This window comes from Ochotona curzoniae, unplaced genomic scaffold (genome assembly GCF_017591425.1).
Source record: "Ochotona curzoniae isolate NIBS_2020 unplaced genomic scaffold, NIBS_Ocur_1.0 scaffold_4701, whole genome shotgun sequence".
NCBI lineage: Eukaryota > Metazoa > Chordata > Mammalia > Lagomorpha > Ochotonidae > Ochotona > Ochotona curzoniae.
This window is the reverse complement of record NW_024467122.1, coordinates 82,056,827-82,074,199: the sequence shown is the minus strand read 5'-3', so window position 1 is coordinate 82,074,199 and position 17,373 is coordinate 82,056,827. Positions and strand designations below refer to the sequence as shown.

At 56.7% G+C, this 17,373-nt stretch overlaps 2 protein-coding genes across 2 annotated transcripts in view; one reads left to right on the top strand and one right to left on the bottom strand.

Annotated features, from left to right (window-relative positions):
- The window catches only part of CCDC33 (coiled-coil domain containing 33), a 72,190-nt gene extending 69,381 nt beyond the window's left edge, over nucleotides 1-2,809 (top strand). The window contains exons 19-21 of the mRNA XM_040968479.1: nucleotides 762-848; nucleotides 2,022-2,158; nucleotides 2,716-2,809. Coding sequence (XP_040824413.1) covers nucleotides 762-848; nucleotides 2,022-2,158; nucleotides 2,716-2,809 — 318 coding nt within the window. The remainder of the gene's footprint in view (nucleotides 1-761; nucleotides 849-2,021; nucleotides 2,159-2,715) is intronic.
- Nucleotides 2,810-3,615: 806 nt separating this feature from the next.
- On the bottom strand, nucleotides 3,616-12,725 carry LOC121149194 (cholesterol side-chain cleavage enzyme, mitochondrial). The gene is made up of 9 exons (XM_040969673.1): nucleotides 12,475-12,725; nucleotides 9,187-9,342; nucleotides 8,272-8,471; nucleotides 7,560-7,763; nucleotides 6,903-7,063; nucleotides 4,848-5,014; nucleotides 4,564-4,642; nucleotides 4,162-4,359; nucleotides 3,616-3,820 (listed from the first exon to the last, which is right to left on the bottom strand). Exons 1-9 carry the CDS (start codon nucleotides 12,723-12,725, stop codon nucleotides 3,689-3,691), a joined length of 1,548 nt encoding a protein of 515 aa, XP_040825607.1. The 3' UTR covers nucleotides 3,616-3,688.
- Nucleotides 12,726-17,373: the final 4,648 nt, after the last annotated feature.

Sequence of the window (17,373 nt, the reverse complement as noted above, 5' to 3'; positions counted from 1 at the left end):
GGCCGTGGCCGTGACCATGCCGGTGGTCGCCTGAGCTGGTCAGCACATGCACAACCAGGTTTCCACTGTGGCCTGGGCTCTTCACTCGCTCTTTCCCCTGATCCCTAACCCCTCCACTCCTCCTCACTAGCCTCTATCTAGACCCACACAAAGCATGTCGAAACCCCCCACTGGGTGCATTTCCTGGTGAGGCTGAGGGGAGAGCAGCCTTGGAGAGCCCCTTCTCCCCCATCCCAGGTGGACCCCGGGGAGCTGGGAGCAGGAGATTTGGGACAGAGGCTGCGTGAGACGGCTGGTGCGGGCTACCCCACGGGCACAGAAACCCTGCCTGTGCAGGTGGGTGTCCCCGAGCCCCACATCCCTTCTGAGGCTGTCCCAGATACCTGCCGTGTCCTGCCCCCAGCTTAGCGTGCACCTGTGAGCAGAGCATTTGGGATTAAGGAAAAGGGCCCCCGTGCCTGCTCTGTGGATTTCAGCACAGACTCCCTGCACCCTCCAGGGGTGAACCCCACCTGGGGTCACACCTGATGGCCACATGCAGCTTACAGAGGAGAGGCGTGCTGCACGGTCCTCACTCCGCCAGGCCCTCAGGCCCTCTGTGCTCCATACAGACTCCAGGGCAGGTTCCACAGTGATAGATGGAACTGCAATGCCGGGGGGGGGGGGGGGGGGGGGGGGTGGGAAGCTGAGTCTGGCCACAGCCCCCGGGCTGCCCCAGCTCACATGGGCTGGCCCTGTGTAAGCAACAGCTTTGCCCATAGGACCTCCTGTCCGGCAGCTCAGACAAGTTTAACCTGCTGGCCAAGCTAGAGCGCGCTCAGAGCCGGATCCTGTCCCTGGAGAAAGAGGTGCGTGAAGCTCAGAGATTCACCAGGCTGGGCTGGGCTAGGCTCACCCGGGACAGTGTCAGGGTCAGGGATCAATGTGTGAGCAGGGTCCAAGCTCAGGATGTGAGCTGGCTCAGGGCTCAGGGTGTGAGCAGGCTCAGGGCTCAGGGTGTGAGCAGGGACAGGGCTCAGGGTGTGAGCAGGCTCAGGGTTCAGTGTGTAAGCAGTGTTCAGGCTCAGTGTGTAAGTAGGGTTCAGGGTGTGAGCAGGCTCAGTGCTCAGTGTGCAAGCAGGCTCAGGGTTCAGTGTGTGAGCAGTGTTCAGGCTCAGTGTGTAAGTAGGGTTCAGTGTGTGAGCAGGCTCAGGGCTCAGGGTGTGAGCAGGCTCAGGGCTCAGTGTGTGAGCAGGCTCAGGGCTCAGTGTGTGAGCAGGCCAGGCCTAGTGTGTGAGCAGGCTCAGGGCTCAGGGTGTGAGCAGGCTCAGGGCTCAGGGTGTGAGCTGGCTCAGGGCTCAGTGTGTGAGCAGGCTCAGGGCTCAGGGTGTGAGCAGGCTCAGGGCTCAGTGTGTGAGCTGGCTCAGGGCTCAGTGTGTGAGCAGGCTCAGGGCTCAGGGTGTGAGCAGGCCAGGCCTACTGTGTGAGCAGGCTCAGGGCTCAGGGTGTGAGCAGGCTCAGGGCTCAGGGTGTGAGCAGGCTCAGGGCTCAGTGTGTGAGCAGGCTCAGGGCTCAGGGTGTGAGCAGGCTCAGGGCTCAGTGTGTGAGCTGGCTCAGGGCTCAGTGTGTGAGCAGGCTCAGGGCTCGGTGTGTGAGCAGGCTCAGGGCTCAGGGCTCAGGGTGTGAGCAGGCCAGGCCTAGTGTGTGAGCAGGCTCAGGGCTCAGGGTGTGAGCAGGCTCAGGGCTCAGGGTGTGAGCAGGCTCAGGGCTCAGTGTGTGAGCAGGGGCAGTGTCCTGTGTATCAGGACATTGGGCTCAGTGTGTTGCTGCAATGCACAAAGTTCCACTTGTGTCTCGGGTAGCAGCTCTAATGTGTGCCCTCCCTTCCCCTATTACCCTTTGACATCTTGGGAAGATCAAAGCCACACTTCCCAGAGCTTCGCTGTCCACCCAGAAAACAGGCACCGGCCTGCTTTTTCCTGCCCCTCAAGGGACAGGCCCCTTGCTACCCACTGTCCCAGTTGTCCCGCCTCTGCTTGTAGCTGGAAGATTCAGCTCAGCGCTGGGGACGTGAGAAGCAAGACTTGGCCATACGGCTGCAGGAGCAGGACCACGGCTTCGTCCACCCCTCTGGCTCCATCATCCTGGATCCCCCTGTGAGTCAGCCCTCTGTGGGAGCAGCACCCTCCTGGCCCACCTTACCCCTCAAGCCACAGGACACTGAGAAAAACTGAGCAGGGGCCACTCTGGGTCTTGCTCTGTCACCACCCTTGCTAAGCCAAAGCCGCCTGTGACCCTGAGAGGCCGGAAAGAGGTGGCTCTGGTTACAGGCAGCCCACATGGGCATCTTGGGTGCTCCCACAGGCAGCCTGTGGCCCCCAGCCCCTGGACTGCACAGCCATAGATGGTTCCACACAGCCCCCTGCCCAAGACCAAAGGGGTTCACGACTGCCCCCTACGCCCAGCCCAAGGTCTCCCAAATCAAAGGCCAGGATACTATCTCTCTCAGCCGGCTGCACCTTACTCATGGCCCCAGGTGTGCGTGGTGGCTCCCCTCCAAAGGGCAAGGGGACAGACAGGGGCACACCACTGGGCACTGTGGACATCTCCTGAGAAGTCAGGGCCCCCTGGGTTTGGGAACCTGCCAGGCCTGACCAGTTTGGAGCGGGGGAGGGGGGAGGCGTGGCATGTGGCACTCCGTCTTCTCACCTTGCAGCCCCGGAATACCTCTGTCCACTCCAAGGACCCCCAGAGGCCGTCACAGCTGGAGGTTCGTCCCCTGGCCTCAGACACGAAACTCAACACAGCCCCGGATGTCCAGCAGTCCTGAGCCCTCCATCCCAGCCCAGCTGTAGCCACCCCCCGCCCCCCGCCACCCTGTGACTTAATAAACCCTGGAACGCAAGAGCATCTGACTCTTTCCTGGAGCATGGAGCCCTGGGTCAGCTACCACCTTGTCTTCCTACTGTCCCTCCTCCCAGGGCCAGGAGCATCGCAAACAGCCCAGAGGACCGGGAGGTGGCGGGACAGCAGCCAGGAGGAGACAGGAGGCAGGCTGCAGTTCTCCACCTGCCCCGAACATTGTCCTTCCACGGGGAATGGAAAGAGTTGCAGCCTTCCTGTGCCTTGGATTCGGCCAGCCAAGGGCCAGGGAGGGCCAGGCCTGTGCTGGTGCTCAGGTCATCTAAAAGCCAGGAAATTGACAAGAAGGCTGACACTGGAACATTCCCACACTACTGCAGGCCACTGCCAGCAGCCCAGGGCATGAACAAGGGGCCACACACAAGAACATGAAGCAGAGGTCCCTGAGGTGGACCAGGCATGAGGGGTGAAGGATAAGCGGAAACCTGCTGGCCTTGGTACCCGTGGTCAGTGGCCTCACACTCACGCTCAGGCTGTAGGATGTCCTCACGACCCCATTGCGACTCCCACTCCGGTGTGCAGCCAAGCAGCTCTCCCCATTCCCGCAGCAGGGGTCCACCTGCCTCTTTGTTGGCTGCTCCCAGGCCCCCTGTCCCTCCCAGGCCCTCCTGAGAGATCCCAGGGAGCCTGGATGGTCAGTCCTGAGGTCCCCTGAGTCTGCCCTGGGGTACCAGCACCCCAAGAATCCCAGGGGAGTGAAGACCTTCCATGTGGTTTGCAGCTGTTTTATTGCCTCGGCAAAAGGAGAGAGAGAGCAGCAGGGTGGAGGTGGGGCTTTCCCTGCCCGTCACACGGCAGGGGTGTCCTCTTTAAGAGGCCGGAAAGTTAAGAAGATGGGCTTTTCCGGCACCAGGATGAGGCTGAACTTGGTACCCACATCACTGAGCTGTTGGAGTTCAATTTTGAAGTTCTCCAGCATCTGAAGAAGGTGGTGGGAGGGGGTTTAGGCTGAGGCAGGAGGAACAGGGTCCCACCCCTGGGGCCAGGCCTGCTGGATGAGACTTGGGTGAGGATTACAGATACCCCTTTCAGCCCTGCATACGGTACTTGGAACTTGATCTTAAGCCCCACTCCCTTCCTGTCACCACTTCTGGCAGGGAGTAGGAGAGGGTAGGTGCCAGCTGTGAGCTGCTGGACAAGCTGGCAGCAGGGAACCAGGATCAGGCCAGGGCTGGAATTGAAGACAGAGGGATGCAGCCCACGCACCCCAGGCTTGGGCCCCACGTTGAGGAGTGATTGGTGCCAGCATGCCAGACTCACGTGGATGAGGAAGAGGCTCATCTCCGTCTCCGCGATCCGCCGGCCCAGGCACTGGCGCAGGCCCCAGCCGAAGCCCAGGTTCCGGAAGTGGGTAATGGTCTTGTCGTTGCTTAGCCATCGGGAGGGGTCAAACTTCTCTGGGTTGTCAAAGAAGCTGGGTTCTCGGCCCATGGCATAGTTGGACACCTGCACCAACGTCTAAGGGTGGGAGATAGAAGGAAAAGAGGAGCAGAGGCCCGAGGGAGGCCCTGCCGCAGCACCCAGCGATGTAGGGATGCCCCCAACCCCTGCCACTGACCACCTGATACCAACAGCCTGGACCCAAGCCTCACCCATCAACATGGGGTCTTTGGAGTGCCTTGTGCATCTGGGCAGTGCCCCGGGGCCCCTGACTGTGCCCACCTTGGCTGGTATGAGGTAATCTCGAAGGACCAGGTCGTTCACGAGGTATCTCTGCAGTGTCACAGAGATGGGGTGCAGCCTGAAGGAGATGGGGTTCAGGAGCCACTGGCCCCAGGCCTGGACACAGGCCATGCCCCCTGCCGCACCCCTCCCCCATGCACATCTGCTGAAGGCTCCTCCAGGAGCCAAGGATAGCTGTATTTCTGCCCCCCCAACCCAGCCTCCTCCCCAGGGCTATGCCCATCCAGGGTGCAGGGCAGCAGGTATGGTGGGCCTGCACTTGCCTCAACGTCTCCTTGATGCTGGCCTTGAGGAGTGGCACCAACTGCAGCATCGCAGCTGTGTTTCCCTGGGCCTGGCGCCGGGCAGCAAGGACCTCTGCCCGCAGCATCTCCTGCACGCTAAGGCAGCGCCCCATCTCGTACAGGTGCCACTGCAGGGTCATCGACGTCTGGCGGGGGGAATGCAGAAGACCGGGCGGGACCGTTACAGTCTCAAACAGTCGGTATTCTCACGGCGGAGAACCCGTCTTTCCTCACTGTCCTCTCAGCCCCAGTCTCCAGGAACCTCAATGCCAAGGTGAAAGGTAACGCTCTGAGAAGGCTGTCTCCCCTGGGTGGCCCTCACTCTGCATGGAACCCACCTGTCTCCCCACAGAAGGCTCAGCAACACCCACGTCTGTCTGTCTGTCCCCAGCCACCTTCTGGGTCCTCAGCTTCAGACACAACATCTCCAAGGATTATGTTTTGGTCAAGAGGTTCACATAGCCTCCCGTCTCAGTTCTACATCATCACGGGGCACCCCAGGTAAAGTGCGACCAAGACCTGGCCTGACACTCTGCTCCTACTCCCCCTCTACAATGGGCTGCAGGTTCTTCAGCCTCCAGCCTCCCCCTCCCCTCCCATCCCCTGCATGCACTTCCTGCTCCAGCTGCAGGAAGCTACTTGCAGGAGCAGAAGGCTGTAAATCAGTCCCTGCCTCTTTCTCTTCACAGAGTCCCTTTCCCCATGTAGGTAGTAAATGTGCCCGGGAGGGGGTGCTGCCACGCTGGTGGGGAAATGGAATTAAACCATCAGTTTATTTTGATAAACAAAAGAACATGAACCTGGGGCTGTTGCCACCTGTGATACTGGCATCCCATAAGAGCAACGGTTTGCAACGATTTGAGTCCCAGCTGCTCCCCTGCCGGTGCAGCCCCCTGTTAATGTGCCTGGGGAAGCAGTGGAAGATGGCCTGAGTCCTTGGTGCACGCAGGTGGGAGAGCCAGGTGGAGTTCCAAGCTCCTGGCTTCAACCCTGTCCAGCTCTGGCCATTGTAGCCATTTGGGAAGTGAACCAATGAATGGAAAATGTTTTCTTTTGTCTCATCTCCTTTTATCACCTCCTCTTTCTTCTCTCTCTCTCTCTCTAAGTCTCCCTTTCATATAAATAAATATTTTATTTTATTTTTCTAATTCGCAAAGACCATGCATACAAGGACTCTTTTTACAAGAGACCCTTTTTCCCAGTCACATTCATTTCCCGTGACCACTTCCAAGGCTTGCACACATAAGAACTGGGAAAGAAGAGCCCAGATTCTGTGGCTGTTTCCTTGGCTGTTATTGTGTTATTGTGTTATTGTGGAAGCCCCATTCCCTGGGGTGCAGGGTGGCAGGGTTCCTAGCTAATGGCTACGGAAAAGGGATACCCCAGCCCTGTCTCTCAAAGCTTGTGCTACACTTGCAGGTAGCACTTGAAAGCGGTAACCAAGTTCCAACGCCAAAGTAGGCTACACTTAATCCGACCCCACTATGCCTTTCTAGGAAACCACTATTGTCAAGTCCCTCGGACAGGGTGCCCCGGGCTCAGACTGGAGTGGGGTATGGTCCATAATGGTCCTCACCTAAGCCCAAGAGAAAACAACACTGCTGGCTGCATCTCTGTTATGGATTCTGGCTTATCTAGAGCTGCTAAGGGAATGAGGCACCCTGAGACTCCAGTCCCCAGGGCTGTGTGCACTGCCCTCAGCAGCTCTGATCTCCCTAGGCCATTCAGGGACACCGCTTCCATTTTCATAATCTGTGGGCTGATGTCACAATTCATCATCAAAAATGCTGACTAACAAACTCTCACTGTCCGGGATGGGGAGCACACAGGTGCACTGGCACCAGGCAGGAAGCGCCCCCACCCCTCAGCACACCCCAGCAGCCTCCCTGCTCCCCTGCAACCCAGCCCGTATCGCCTCCCCCATGCTGAATGGGGGATGTCTCTCCTTCTCTCCCCCAAAGCAAACCCAGCTGATGAATCTGGGGCCTCTCCCATGGGTGGGATTCCCTGGTCCCGCGCAAAGCAGCCCCTCACCGTGTCCACACCTCCAGCCAGCATCTCAGTGACATTGGCCTTGATGTCCTCAAAGGACAGCTTGCTGCTCCCCACGAGGTTGCAGAGGATGCCGCGGTAGCTGTTCCCAAGCTCCTTCCTCTGCCGCAGGTCCCAGTAGAAGTTCTGCGTGTATTTGTCAGCTGGGGGTGGGGAGAAGGTAGGAGCAGGAGAATCAAGAGTGGGCCCCGCACCCTCAGGTGGAGGGGTGGGAGGAGGAAAGCCAGCCCCGGGCGAGCCCTTCCTATCTGCTCTGTTTAATTCTTAACCACCCTGTGTGCTGGGGTACATGCTATTACCCTATTGTGCAAACTAGAGACAGGAGTCACTCCCCAAGCCTTCTCAATTTACCAACCTCACCAACCCTTCACCCAGAACGCCTCTGAAAAGCTGTCTTCCCCACCTTTTCCTCCAGAAGATTCTATCACCCTCAACCTCCCCCAAGAGCCAGCCCCTACTGCCAGACCAGGCTCCCAGTGCCCCCTTGGTGCCCACCAGAGGCCCTCACAAGTCACAAAGCAAGGTCCCCAGGGCTTCCAACTGTGGCTTCTCCACTCCCAGCCAAGGTGAACCAGACCGTGCCACTCAGCCAGCCTCCCTGTGCCCTTTCAGGCTATGGCTGAGTGTGAAAGAGCTCACCTTTGGTGAAAATCACATCCCATGCGGCCACATGCTCCCTCCAGGTCTTGGTCCTGAAGAGGCGGAAGAGGCTGGGGGGCAGGCTGAGCATGGGCACGCTGGTGTGGAACATCTGGTAGACCGCATCGATGAAGCGCTGGGCCTCAGGGTCCACGGTCTCTTCCAGCATCCCCAGGCGCTCCCCGAACATGACATTGGTGATGGCTGCAGTAAAGAGCATGGGTATGGGGGAGCCCAGAGCTCCCTGCAAACCCACCCCAGCACAGCTCCTGCACCCCACCTTGGCTTCCATCCCTCAGGAAGACACAGGGCTAAAGAAGCAGGGCTCAGAAAATTCACTCTTGGGGCAGCCACTGGGGTCCATGGAGGAACACATAGAAGACCCCGAGGAGGTCTTTCCCCGCAACCCCCATATACCCACAAGAGCCTGGACGGGCCCCCCCGGCTCGGCTGGGACTACACCACGCCCACTGCCCCCAGGACAGTTCCCATCTATAATGGATGGAGGATGGAGCCACTGGGAATGTGGCTTTCCAGGACAGGATCAATATAGTCTCCCCCACCCAGAGGAGAAAGGACTTGATCCCAAACCGGCTAGTGGAGACAAGGTGGACAGCACACTGGGCGGGACTTCCAGGAAAAGAATGGAACCCCACTCCCTCCTCCACCCAGGCCTAAGTCCAGCAGCAGGTGCCCGCAGGGGGGCCCTTACACTCGAAAGCAAAGCGGAACAGGTCGTGGCTGATATCTCCGGAGAAGGCCCCGGAATCCTCCCGTTGAATGCGCTTGTGCAAGACCCGGACGAAGTCCTGGGACACGGCCTCCAGGAGGGGCACAAAGTTTTTGATAGCCTGTGGGGCCATGACCTCTTGGTTCAGGGCCATTCGGTCTTTCTTCCAGGCCTCGGACTTCCTGAGAAAGCACAGCCCCCTACCATGTAACAGAGCAAACCTCCCACCCTCCAGCCGCCACCCAGAGCTGGGTACCAAGCCCCCTGGGAAAAGCAGCAGGGGGCTGCTGCTCCATCTGGGACCTGGCTGGGCTGCATTGCTCCTGCTGCTGCTTGCTGTGGTCACTGCAGGGCCCCTCGATGGCAGTTTCCCTGACCCTCCCCTCTTCAGCACCTCAAAGCACCCCACAGAGTTCACTGGGATGGGAGGGCATCCCTGGTACAGGACCTGGAGTCAGTTTGTGGCAAACCGCATTCCAGAGAAGGTTCTGGAAACTGCTCCCTCCACTCTGCTTTCTGATGATAGTTATTGTAACTCCCATCCCTCATCTCTTAGCGGGGAGCGGGGTGGACACTGGGAATACACCATCACTCAGACACCCTCCCCATCCAGGGAACTGCCCACTTGCGGGCTCCACCTGCTTTTCCTCCACCCCAGCACAGTACTCACTTTTTTATCCAGTATTCACTAATTTGTAAAAAGGACTTTTTTTAAAAAATGTATCCTTGGGGAGCTGGCATTGCGGCACAGTAGATTAAGCTGCTACCTGTGATGCCGGCATCCCACATGGGAGCGTCAGTTAAGAGTCCTGGCTGCTCTACTTCCAATCCAGCTCCCTGTTAACGTGCCTTGGAAAGCAACAGAGGATGGCCAATGGCCCAAGTGCTGCCACTCACTTAAACAGGACTCCCAGGGGCCTCTGGTAGTACTCATGGTAGGCGACCCAGGGCGGGATGAGATACCGCTCCGGTCTGGAACCTTCGGACTTAAACAGCAGGGCCACATCTTCAGGGTCAATGATGAACACAGACTCCACGTTGCCCAACTTCTCCCTGGACGGTGGGGGGGGGGGGGAGGAATGAGGAGAGAAGACACTGAGCTCAGCAGGTTGTTCCAGAATGCATAAACACAACCTTTGTGAGGCCAGCCCAGGACGCAGTCACATCCTGCGGTCCACATCTGCGAGGCTTCCCCTCGTCCCCCGTCCCCACTGCCCACCTTTTCTCTCCAGCCTCAGATGGAAGGACAGATGGAGGCTGCACGCACGCCCCCACCTCACCTCCTGGCAGGTCGCGCCCTCAGCCTCCAGAGCCAGGAGCCTCTTCCAGGTCTCCCACACAGGTGCAGGGGCCCAATGCTTTGGGCCGTCCTCGACTGCTTTCCCAGGCCACAAGCAGGGAGCTGGATGGGAAGTGGCTCATGCAAGACGAGGACATTAGCCGCTACGAGTCACTTCTGATCCAGGCCTCTGCTAATGATTTGGGGAAGTAGCGTGCACATGGGAGACCTGGAAGGAGCTCCTGGCTCCTGGCTTCAGGCTGACCCAGCTGCAGCCATTTGGGGAGTGAACCAGTGGATGAAAGATATTTCTTTATATGTATGTCTCTCTCTCTCCAAACCCCGTTTTCACCACTGACTCCTCGAAGCTTGGGAAACCTCTCCAAGTCACTCCCTTGTCCACGGCCTCCTGCAAAAAGCCCCTAGGGATCATCTCCAACCCCAATGTCCTTGTGTGACCAGCTCCATACCCCCACCCTGGCTCGCATGGTCCTTGATGTGCTGTTAACACTCTCAATGCCACTTCTGGGAACCCTGCCCAAGCAATAGTCCAACACAGCTGCCACGCAGGCTGGCAGCTCCTGTGAGAAGACAGGATGGTGAGAAGTGGCCTGCCAGTCTTACCCCCACTCTGGGACCTGGAGCTGCCAGTCCTACCCACCCCTACTCCAGGACCTAGAGCCCACCATGAAGCCTGCTGTACACTCAGAACAATCTTAGAAAAAAAAAAAAAAAGAGGAAAAAAGTCTTTGGGCCATGGCTGTAGTTCCACACAGCAGATCTAACATGAGGGGCTTTAGAAAGTTCTGGCCAGCGTTGTGGCACTGTGAGTTAAGCTGCCATCTGTGACACTGGGATCCCATAGGAGGACCCTGCCATTCCCATGGGAAACCCAGACGAAGTTCCAGGCTCCTGTCCCAGCCTGGGGAATTGTGGCCATCTGGGAAATGAATTAGCAGATGGAAGATCTCTCTTTTTCTCTGTAACTCTGCTTTTCAAATAAATGAACAAATTCTTTAAAAAAAAAAAAAGTTCATGGAAAAATGGAATTAAAATGGAATACCAAAAAACTACTTTAAAATCCATGCATATTTGTCTCATCTTATGCAATGTCCACGAAGACCCCTCCTATGTATGATTTCAAAATATCTTGCACCAGAATAAACTTGTCTTTTTTTTTTTCCAGTAATTTGCTGATTTTTATTTGAAAGACAGAGTTACAGAGAAAGAAGAGACAGAGAGAAAGAGATGACCTGCCCCCTGGCTCACTCCCCAAATGTCTCTAACGGCTGCAGCTGGGCTGATCCAAAGCTAGGGGTCAGGAGCCTCTTCCTGGTCTCCTCCGTGGATGTAGGGGCTCAAGCACTTGGGCCGTTCCCCACTGCTTTTCTAGGCCATTAATAGGGAGCTTGATGGGAAATGGAGCAGCCAGGACTTGAAGTGCTAGCACTGTGGGCAGAGGCCTAGCTTGCTATGCCACAATGCCAGTCCCAAGTCCACTTTCCAGGATCTTTTGGAAGCCCCCCTGTGTACTCAGATGTGATCGTTGGGGTGTGGAACCAATGCAACAGCGGTGTTTACTCACACATCCTAGCAGCTCCCCAGGGAGCGGAAGCAGCCTTGCTCTCACGGGAGAATACCCAGAGGCTATATTGTGAATGCCTTGCTTTGCTCACACGTACATCATTTCCAGACTGTCCCCGGTACGCCCTTAGGACATTCTGTGTCCTGCTGAGTGACCTCAGCAAATCCCTCCTCCTTTTAAACCTCAACCTGCCAATCCGTAAAATGGGAGAAAACACACCAACTCCCATCCCCTCCCTGTCCTGTCCCCCAAGGACAAAGCTGATAATGACTCAGATCACAGGAAAGAGGGAGGCGGGGAAGAGGAGGAGCAACCGTAACCACGGTAGGAGAAAGGTGCTTGGGACGGCCTGGGGAAGGGAAAAGGGCAGAGCTTAGAAGGACAGACTTTTCAAAAATCCCACCCTGGGGTGATGGGGGAGTGGGGTGTGGGGAAAAAAAAAGGAGGGGGAAGAGCCACTGCTGGCCTTCCCCCGGCCCCCCAGTCATGCCCATCCTCTCATTAGAAGTCTCCATGTAACACGGGGCCAGTGGCGCAATGGATAACGCGTCTGACTACGGATCAGAAGATTCTAGAAGTCTCCATGTGTAGACCCATTCCTTAAAGTACCATTTGCACCCGGGAGCTGCCTCCTCCCACCTCTTGTCCCTGTGCCAGAGATTGCAGGTGCACCCCACGCAGAACACCGCTAAGGTGAGGGCAGCGCAACCTCTGGGGACTTCGGGGTCCGGTGGGGGCAAAGTCTAACCATCCTCTTCCACCTCCTCAAAGCTAACAGGTGTTTGGGAAAGTCAGGAACCTGTGCACCTGCCCCAGGATCAAAGGTGAGGTTGACGCCCAGCAGGACAGGGGTCCAGCTAGGTGAGCAGGTAGCAAGGAATCTGGGACGCCTTCTCTCACCTGCCCAGGTGTTGTCATCGGAGTGGGAGGGAGACAGTCAGCAGGCTGTGCTCCACTTTCATCCCCTGCAAATCTAGGAACTGGGGAGCCCTGACTTTCTCCCCCCCAGTACCCACCCTAGGCCTGGAAAAAACAACAAGAGACTCCCCCAAAGGGCATGGAGAATAGAGACTCCCCAATAGGTTGTGGAAGATGGCATGAAAAGGTAAGGCTCTGAGAGGTGCTGGGAAGCACAAAACAGCCGTGGAACCGGAGCCAGTGTGTTGAAAATATTCCTTTTCCACCAAGTTTGTGAAGTTAAATCAGAAGATGGAAGTGGTGAGGCTGGGACAGACCACTGACAGAGGAAGGGCTGGGTGAGGGCACGAGGGATGGGGAGCAAGGGAAGGGGCTGGGGGTTTGGGGGAGCAGACAGGCTTACCTATAAATTGGGCCATACTTCTGGAAGTTCTGTACATGGTGGTAATGGATTCTGTGTGGGCCATTCTCCCTCCAGAAGTGATACAGATTGAACCAGCCGTTGTCCCCCGGGGAGGGAATCTCGGGATAGGGCCGAGGGCTGCTGCGGGGAGCTCCTGTTGCAGGCTGCTGCTGCTGCTGCTGGGCAGTGCTCAGGAAGCCCTGGCATGCTCTGAGCAGGGCAGAGCGTGAGGGGAGCCCCCTGGCCTGCATGCTGCTCAGCTCTCTGTCCCTGAACCCCCAGGGACCAGATTTATAACCCACAGCTCAAGGCTAACCCAGAGCAGTGAAACCCTAAGCCTTCCTCCCTCCCTCCCTTCCCCTCCCTCCTTCCCTCCCCCTCCCGCTCTCTCCCTCCTCCTCCTCTGGCTGGGTCTGCCCACACCACATACCTCCCCAGACTCAAGTTGTGCAATCCAGTCACAAAATGGAGTTACTTTGGCTCAGACCTGTTCTAGTCTGCTAACCTGCTCTTTATGTTTCTGTACAAAGTGCTTTGCTAGCTTTTTGGGTCAACACACCTTCAGTTTCAGGACCTGATGTTGCATGTTTTGCCACACTCTGTTTCCCAGGCCTCCCAGCTCACCCATTCTGTAAAAAACCCTTGTAACCCTCATTCGGGGGTCATTCTCTGAAGGAAAGGGGAGCTGACCCCGACCGATTGGTCTGTTTACCTGCCTCCTCAATAAACTTTGCTGTTTAGCAGAGTTGTCTGGGCTGCACTTCTTGGAGAGAGACTTGGGTTGGATGCAGCAAAGATAAGATTCCTTCTGTGTCACTGCAGCCTGAGGGCCCCCTGCCTCAGGGAGACCCCTCTGTCCCCAGCCCCTGAGGTCCCTGTTGTGCTGAGCCCCACCACGGTTGGGGGGAGGGAGTCCAGACCTGGGACCTCTTCCCACCAAGAAATGTAGCAACCCGGGCAGGGCAGGTTTGGGGGAGATGGGGGTACCCCAAGGAAGCAAACATGCCAGGGCCATGGCAGCACTATCCCTACCATGCCACAAAAGTGGCTTTAAAGCATTTCTGCAAAGTTGAAGGAAAAAGCTAAGTTCATCTGGGTGGAAAAAATAAATTTCTGGGCACACATATGCACAAGGAAGGTGCCTTCAGAAAATTCCAGAAAAAATGCTTAGGGGTGGGGCAAAGCTATGTGTGAGGCTTAAACCAGAAAAACCAACTTTTTCATCCCATTTTCCACGAGTTTCTTAAAGCTGCCTGGTTCCTGACGCATAAAAGCAAAAAAAAAAAAAAAAAAAAAAATTCTACTTGGAAAAAAGTTGAAAACTCTGTTTTCTGAGAATGGCAGGTGTTGCTTCTATGTTAAGTCGTCGTGTTTTGCTCTGGAGATCTTCTGCGGCAGTCAGGTGGAGAACCAGCTCTGGGTCAGGCTCCGGTCTGACCAAGTTCAATCCCTGGCAGATTGAAGGCCTGCAGTGAGATGTGAGCGGTGATGACCCAGGGTGGGAGGGGGCAGCAGCAAGGGGCCGTCTGGCATGCTACTCTGGTCATGGGTTGGGGTGTCGGCAGTGGCAGGCATTTGCCAAGATGTGCTGCTGGGAGTTTTCCATTGGATTGAAACAGTCCCTCCATGAATGCACACGCATACACAGAGACCTGCCCCTCCCCACCTACCCACCCACCCCGTTTACCAAACAAGCCTTTTCAAACGGACAGGAACCACACGGATCACTTAGGAGTGAAATCCCAAGCTGAGGGGCCGGTGCCCTCTCCTGGGATGGGGTGGGCAGAGAGAGAGACATCTCTGGCTCAAGGGCAGCTGGTTGGCACGGAGCACAGTTCACATCAAAGAGAAAGAGAGAGGAGGCAACTGCTGGGAGCTGCCTGCCCCACCAGGCAGTGGAAAAAGTGGTAACCACACCCAGGGGTCCCAACCAAGTCAGCTGGCAGCCGTGGGGCCTGCTGCGTCCTGAGGCCAGGGCACCCAAGAGGGAATCCAGGGCAGGAACTTGTCCAAGCAGTAACTCTCACTGATGGCATTGGAAATTCTCGGCTAAATAGCCCAGCGTCTTTGTAGTTGGGGTGCAGGCAGATGGCTTGGTTGTCCCCATCAGATGTCAAGCAGGTGGTGACATCACAAGATAAGCACCCAATAAAACCCACTCTGATAGCAGCCACCTCCTTTGCCCTGTGTGGTCAGCAGGTGATCCCCAAGACGGATCTGGAACATGATTTGAGCGACAGTCTTGGCACCACCACTCCCTCCTCCTCTTCCCCCTGTGCACTTTAACTCCTTGAGGGAATATTCCGGAAACAGAGAAAAAGCCTCCTAGCAAAGTGGCCCCTGATGTCCCCAGGGACCATCCCCCATGGGGCCAGCTCAGTTCTGCCTCTTCTTCCCCTGGCCTTGTTCAACATAATGACCTTGACTGGGGCCTCATCTGGGAGCTCTTGTCCCTAACCCTTGGTCTACCAAAGCTGGCCTCCTTTCAGCGCCTCCTCCTAACCACTTCTGATTCCTGACCCAATTTTCTTGAACTTTATCATCTGTGTGGGCACTTTCACCAAGGGCAAACAGGTAGTTTTGTTTTTTTTTTTTTTTTTAAAGGCAGGTCAGCCATGTCTCTCAGTCAGGGTTCAACTAAAGAAGGCAAGTAGAAGTATTATGAGACAAGATCTCATAACATCAGTTGATACAAACTACTGCGCTGGCAAGACAGAGCCAAGGGACTGGTGGTACAGCTGTGGAGAAGGGCAGCCCAGGACGCCCTCCCTCAGAGCAGGACTGGAGCTGGGCGGCTCCCAGGCCTCGTGTCACTTTGCCAGAGCCTACTGGACACTGATAACCTTGAGTCACATGACGATCCATTGTCCTCACAACACCTCGGCAGCCACCTTGCAGGCCAGCCATGTCGGTCTACGCACACCATGCACACACACAACAGCGCTGCACACCGTGCACACAACTCCTCAACCCAGAGGCGAACACAATGCTTTCCACTCCAAGTCCTTCCACCCGAGCTCACTTCCCATCCACTGGACTTCTGGGACCCTGGGTGGGTCTGCCACTTGGAACGAATTAAAAGTGCTTGTGTTGGGCCCGGCGCCTTGGGCAAGCGGCAAAAGTCCTCACCTTGAACACACTGGGATCCCATATGTTCACCGGTTCTAATCCCAGCGGTCCCGCTTCCCATTCAGGCCCTGCTTGTGGCCTGGGAAAGCAGTCAAGGACGGCTCAGACCCTGCACCCACCCGTAAGAGGTTCCTGGCTCCTGGCTCCGGATCAGCACAGCCCCGGCCGTTGCAGTCACTTGGGGAGTGAATCATCGGATGGAAGACATCATCGGATGTCTCTCCTGCTCTCTGTACATCTAACTTTGCAATAAAAATAAATAAACCTTTTAAAGAAAAAGTGCTTGTGTTTGCTCTGACACTGCCCACGGGGGGTGGGGAGAGAACAAGGTGTGCCGAGGCCACTTGAACATCAGGCTTAAGAATCAAGACCGCACCACCCTCCCCAAAGGGCCAAAGTTTGGAGCCTGTGGATGGGAGGGGCCTATCCAGCTGTCACTCAGAGAGCCGGGGTCCTGTCTGCCTCTGTAGGCTCCCAGGGTCTCACCACATGCTCTAAGCAAGAGCAGTTTCTGGCTTCCCCTGCGTGCCTCCCCGTGGTGGGCATGGCCAAGCGAGCTAACCTCATCCAGAGAACTCTCCACACCCACTGCTCTGCACGCACACACCTTTGTGAGCAACCAGGTTTGTGGCCCCACAACCATCCCACACATCCCCTTGCCTCCTACAACCTTGCTCCAACAGCCACATCCGATGCTCTCTGCAGAAGGTGGTTCTTGTTTGAAATTCCAAACACTGAGATTCAGAGGTCAGTGTGGATGGTGAGGTGGGGCTAGACGATGCTGGCGAAGGGGGGTAACAACCCATGGAGCAGGGAACAGGCCCTGACTCCTGCACCTGGGACCCTCAGCATCTCCATACCAGCCCTGCCTGGGCAGGTGAGTTGCAAAGGGCCCTGTTCTTGGGGAAGCCACAGGGCCAAGGGCTGAGGCTCAGCCAGCCCCAGAGATGGGATGGGGAGAAGACAAAGTTCCTGAGAGAGGACCCTGTCCCCAAGAAGGGTGTCAGAAGTTTCTAACACTAGAGAATGAGCCTAGAGTTGGAGGTCCCAGGAAGAGCTGGCACGAATTAAGCACCTGCTGGTATCCTGCCAGTTTCCTGTTTTCGAAGTCAACAGTGGAAGAGCCGTCCTGGACAGCATAGGAGATAGGAAAGGTTTGACCGTATCTGTAACCCCCAGCAGCTGATGACCTGTGTCGAAGGCAATGTTCCTCCCAGAGCCATTTCCGTCCTGCCTGCTGGCGGCCCCCAGGGCACCAGAGAACATTGTTCTTTTGTGTATAAGAACCTAGTCCATCTTTGCTCACAGCCCAGCCTGAGTCTGCCCTGGCGGGAGGAGCCTGAGACAGCAATTGAGCCCAGGGACTAAAGTGCGGGGACATCTTGCCTGCCAGGGCCAAAACGACCTCAGCTGAACTTTTGCCTGTCTTACAAACTCAGACCGCGGCACACTCAAAGTCATAGCGCCAGAGCCGGTGCTGGGGTACCCCCGGGGTTCTTGGGTCCCTCGTCCTGCTGCTGAGAGGTAGCCAAGTTGAGCTGTCAGCAGGGCAAAGGGCGTGGGGAGCCCTGGCAGTGGGGAGCTCGGGGTGGAGGGACAAGAGCTCCCAGATGAGGTTAAGCAGGGTCATTTTTTTTTTTTTTTTTTTTGAGTGAGGTCAGGGACGGAAGAGGAGGAGGTGGCGGTGGAAGCCCCTGCTCCCCGAGGCATTGGGGGAACCTGAAGACACAAAGGAAACTCTCCTTGGAGCCCCATTCCTCCTGGGCCCTC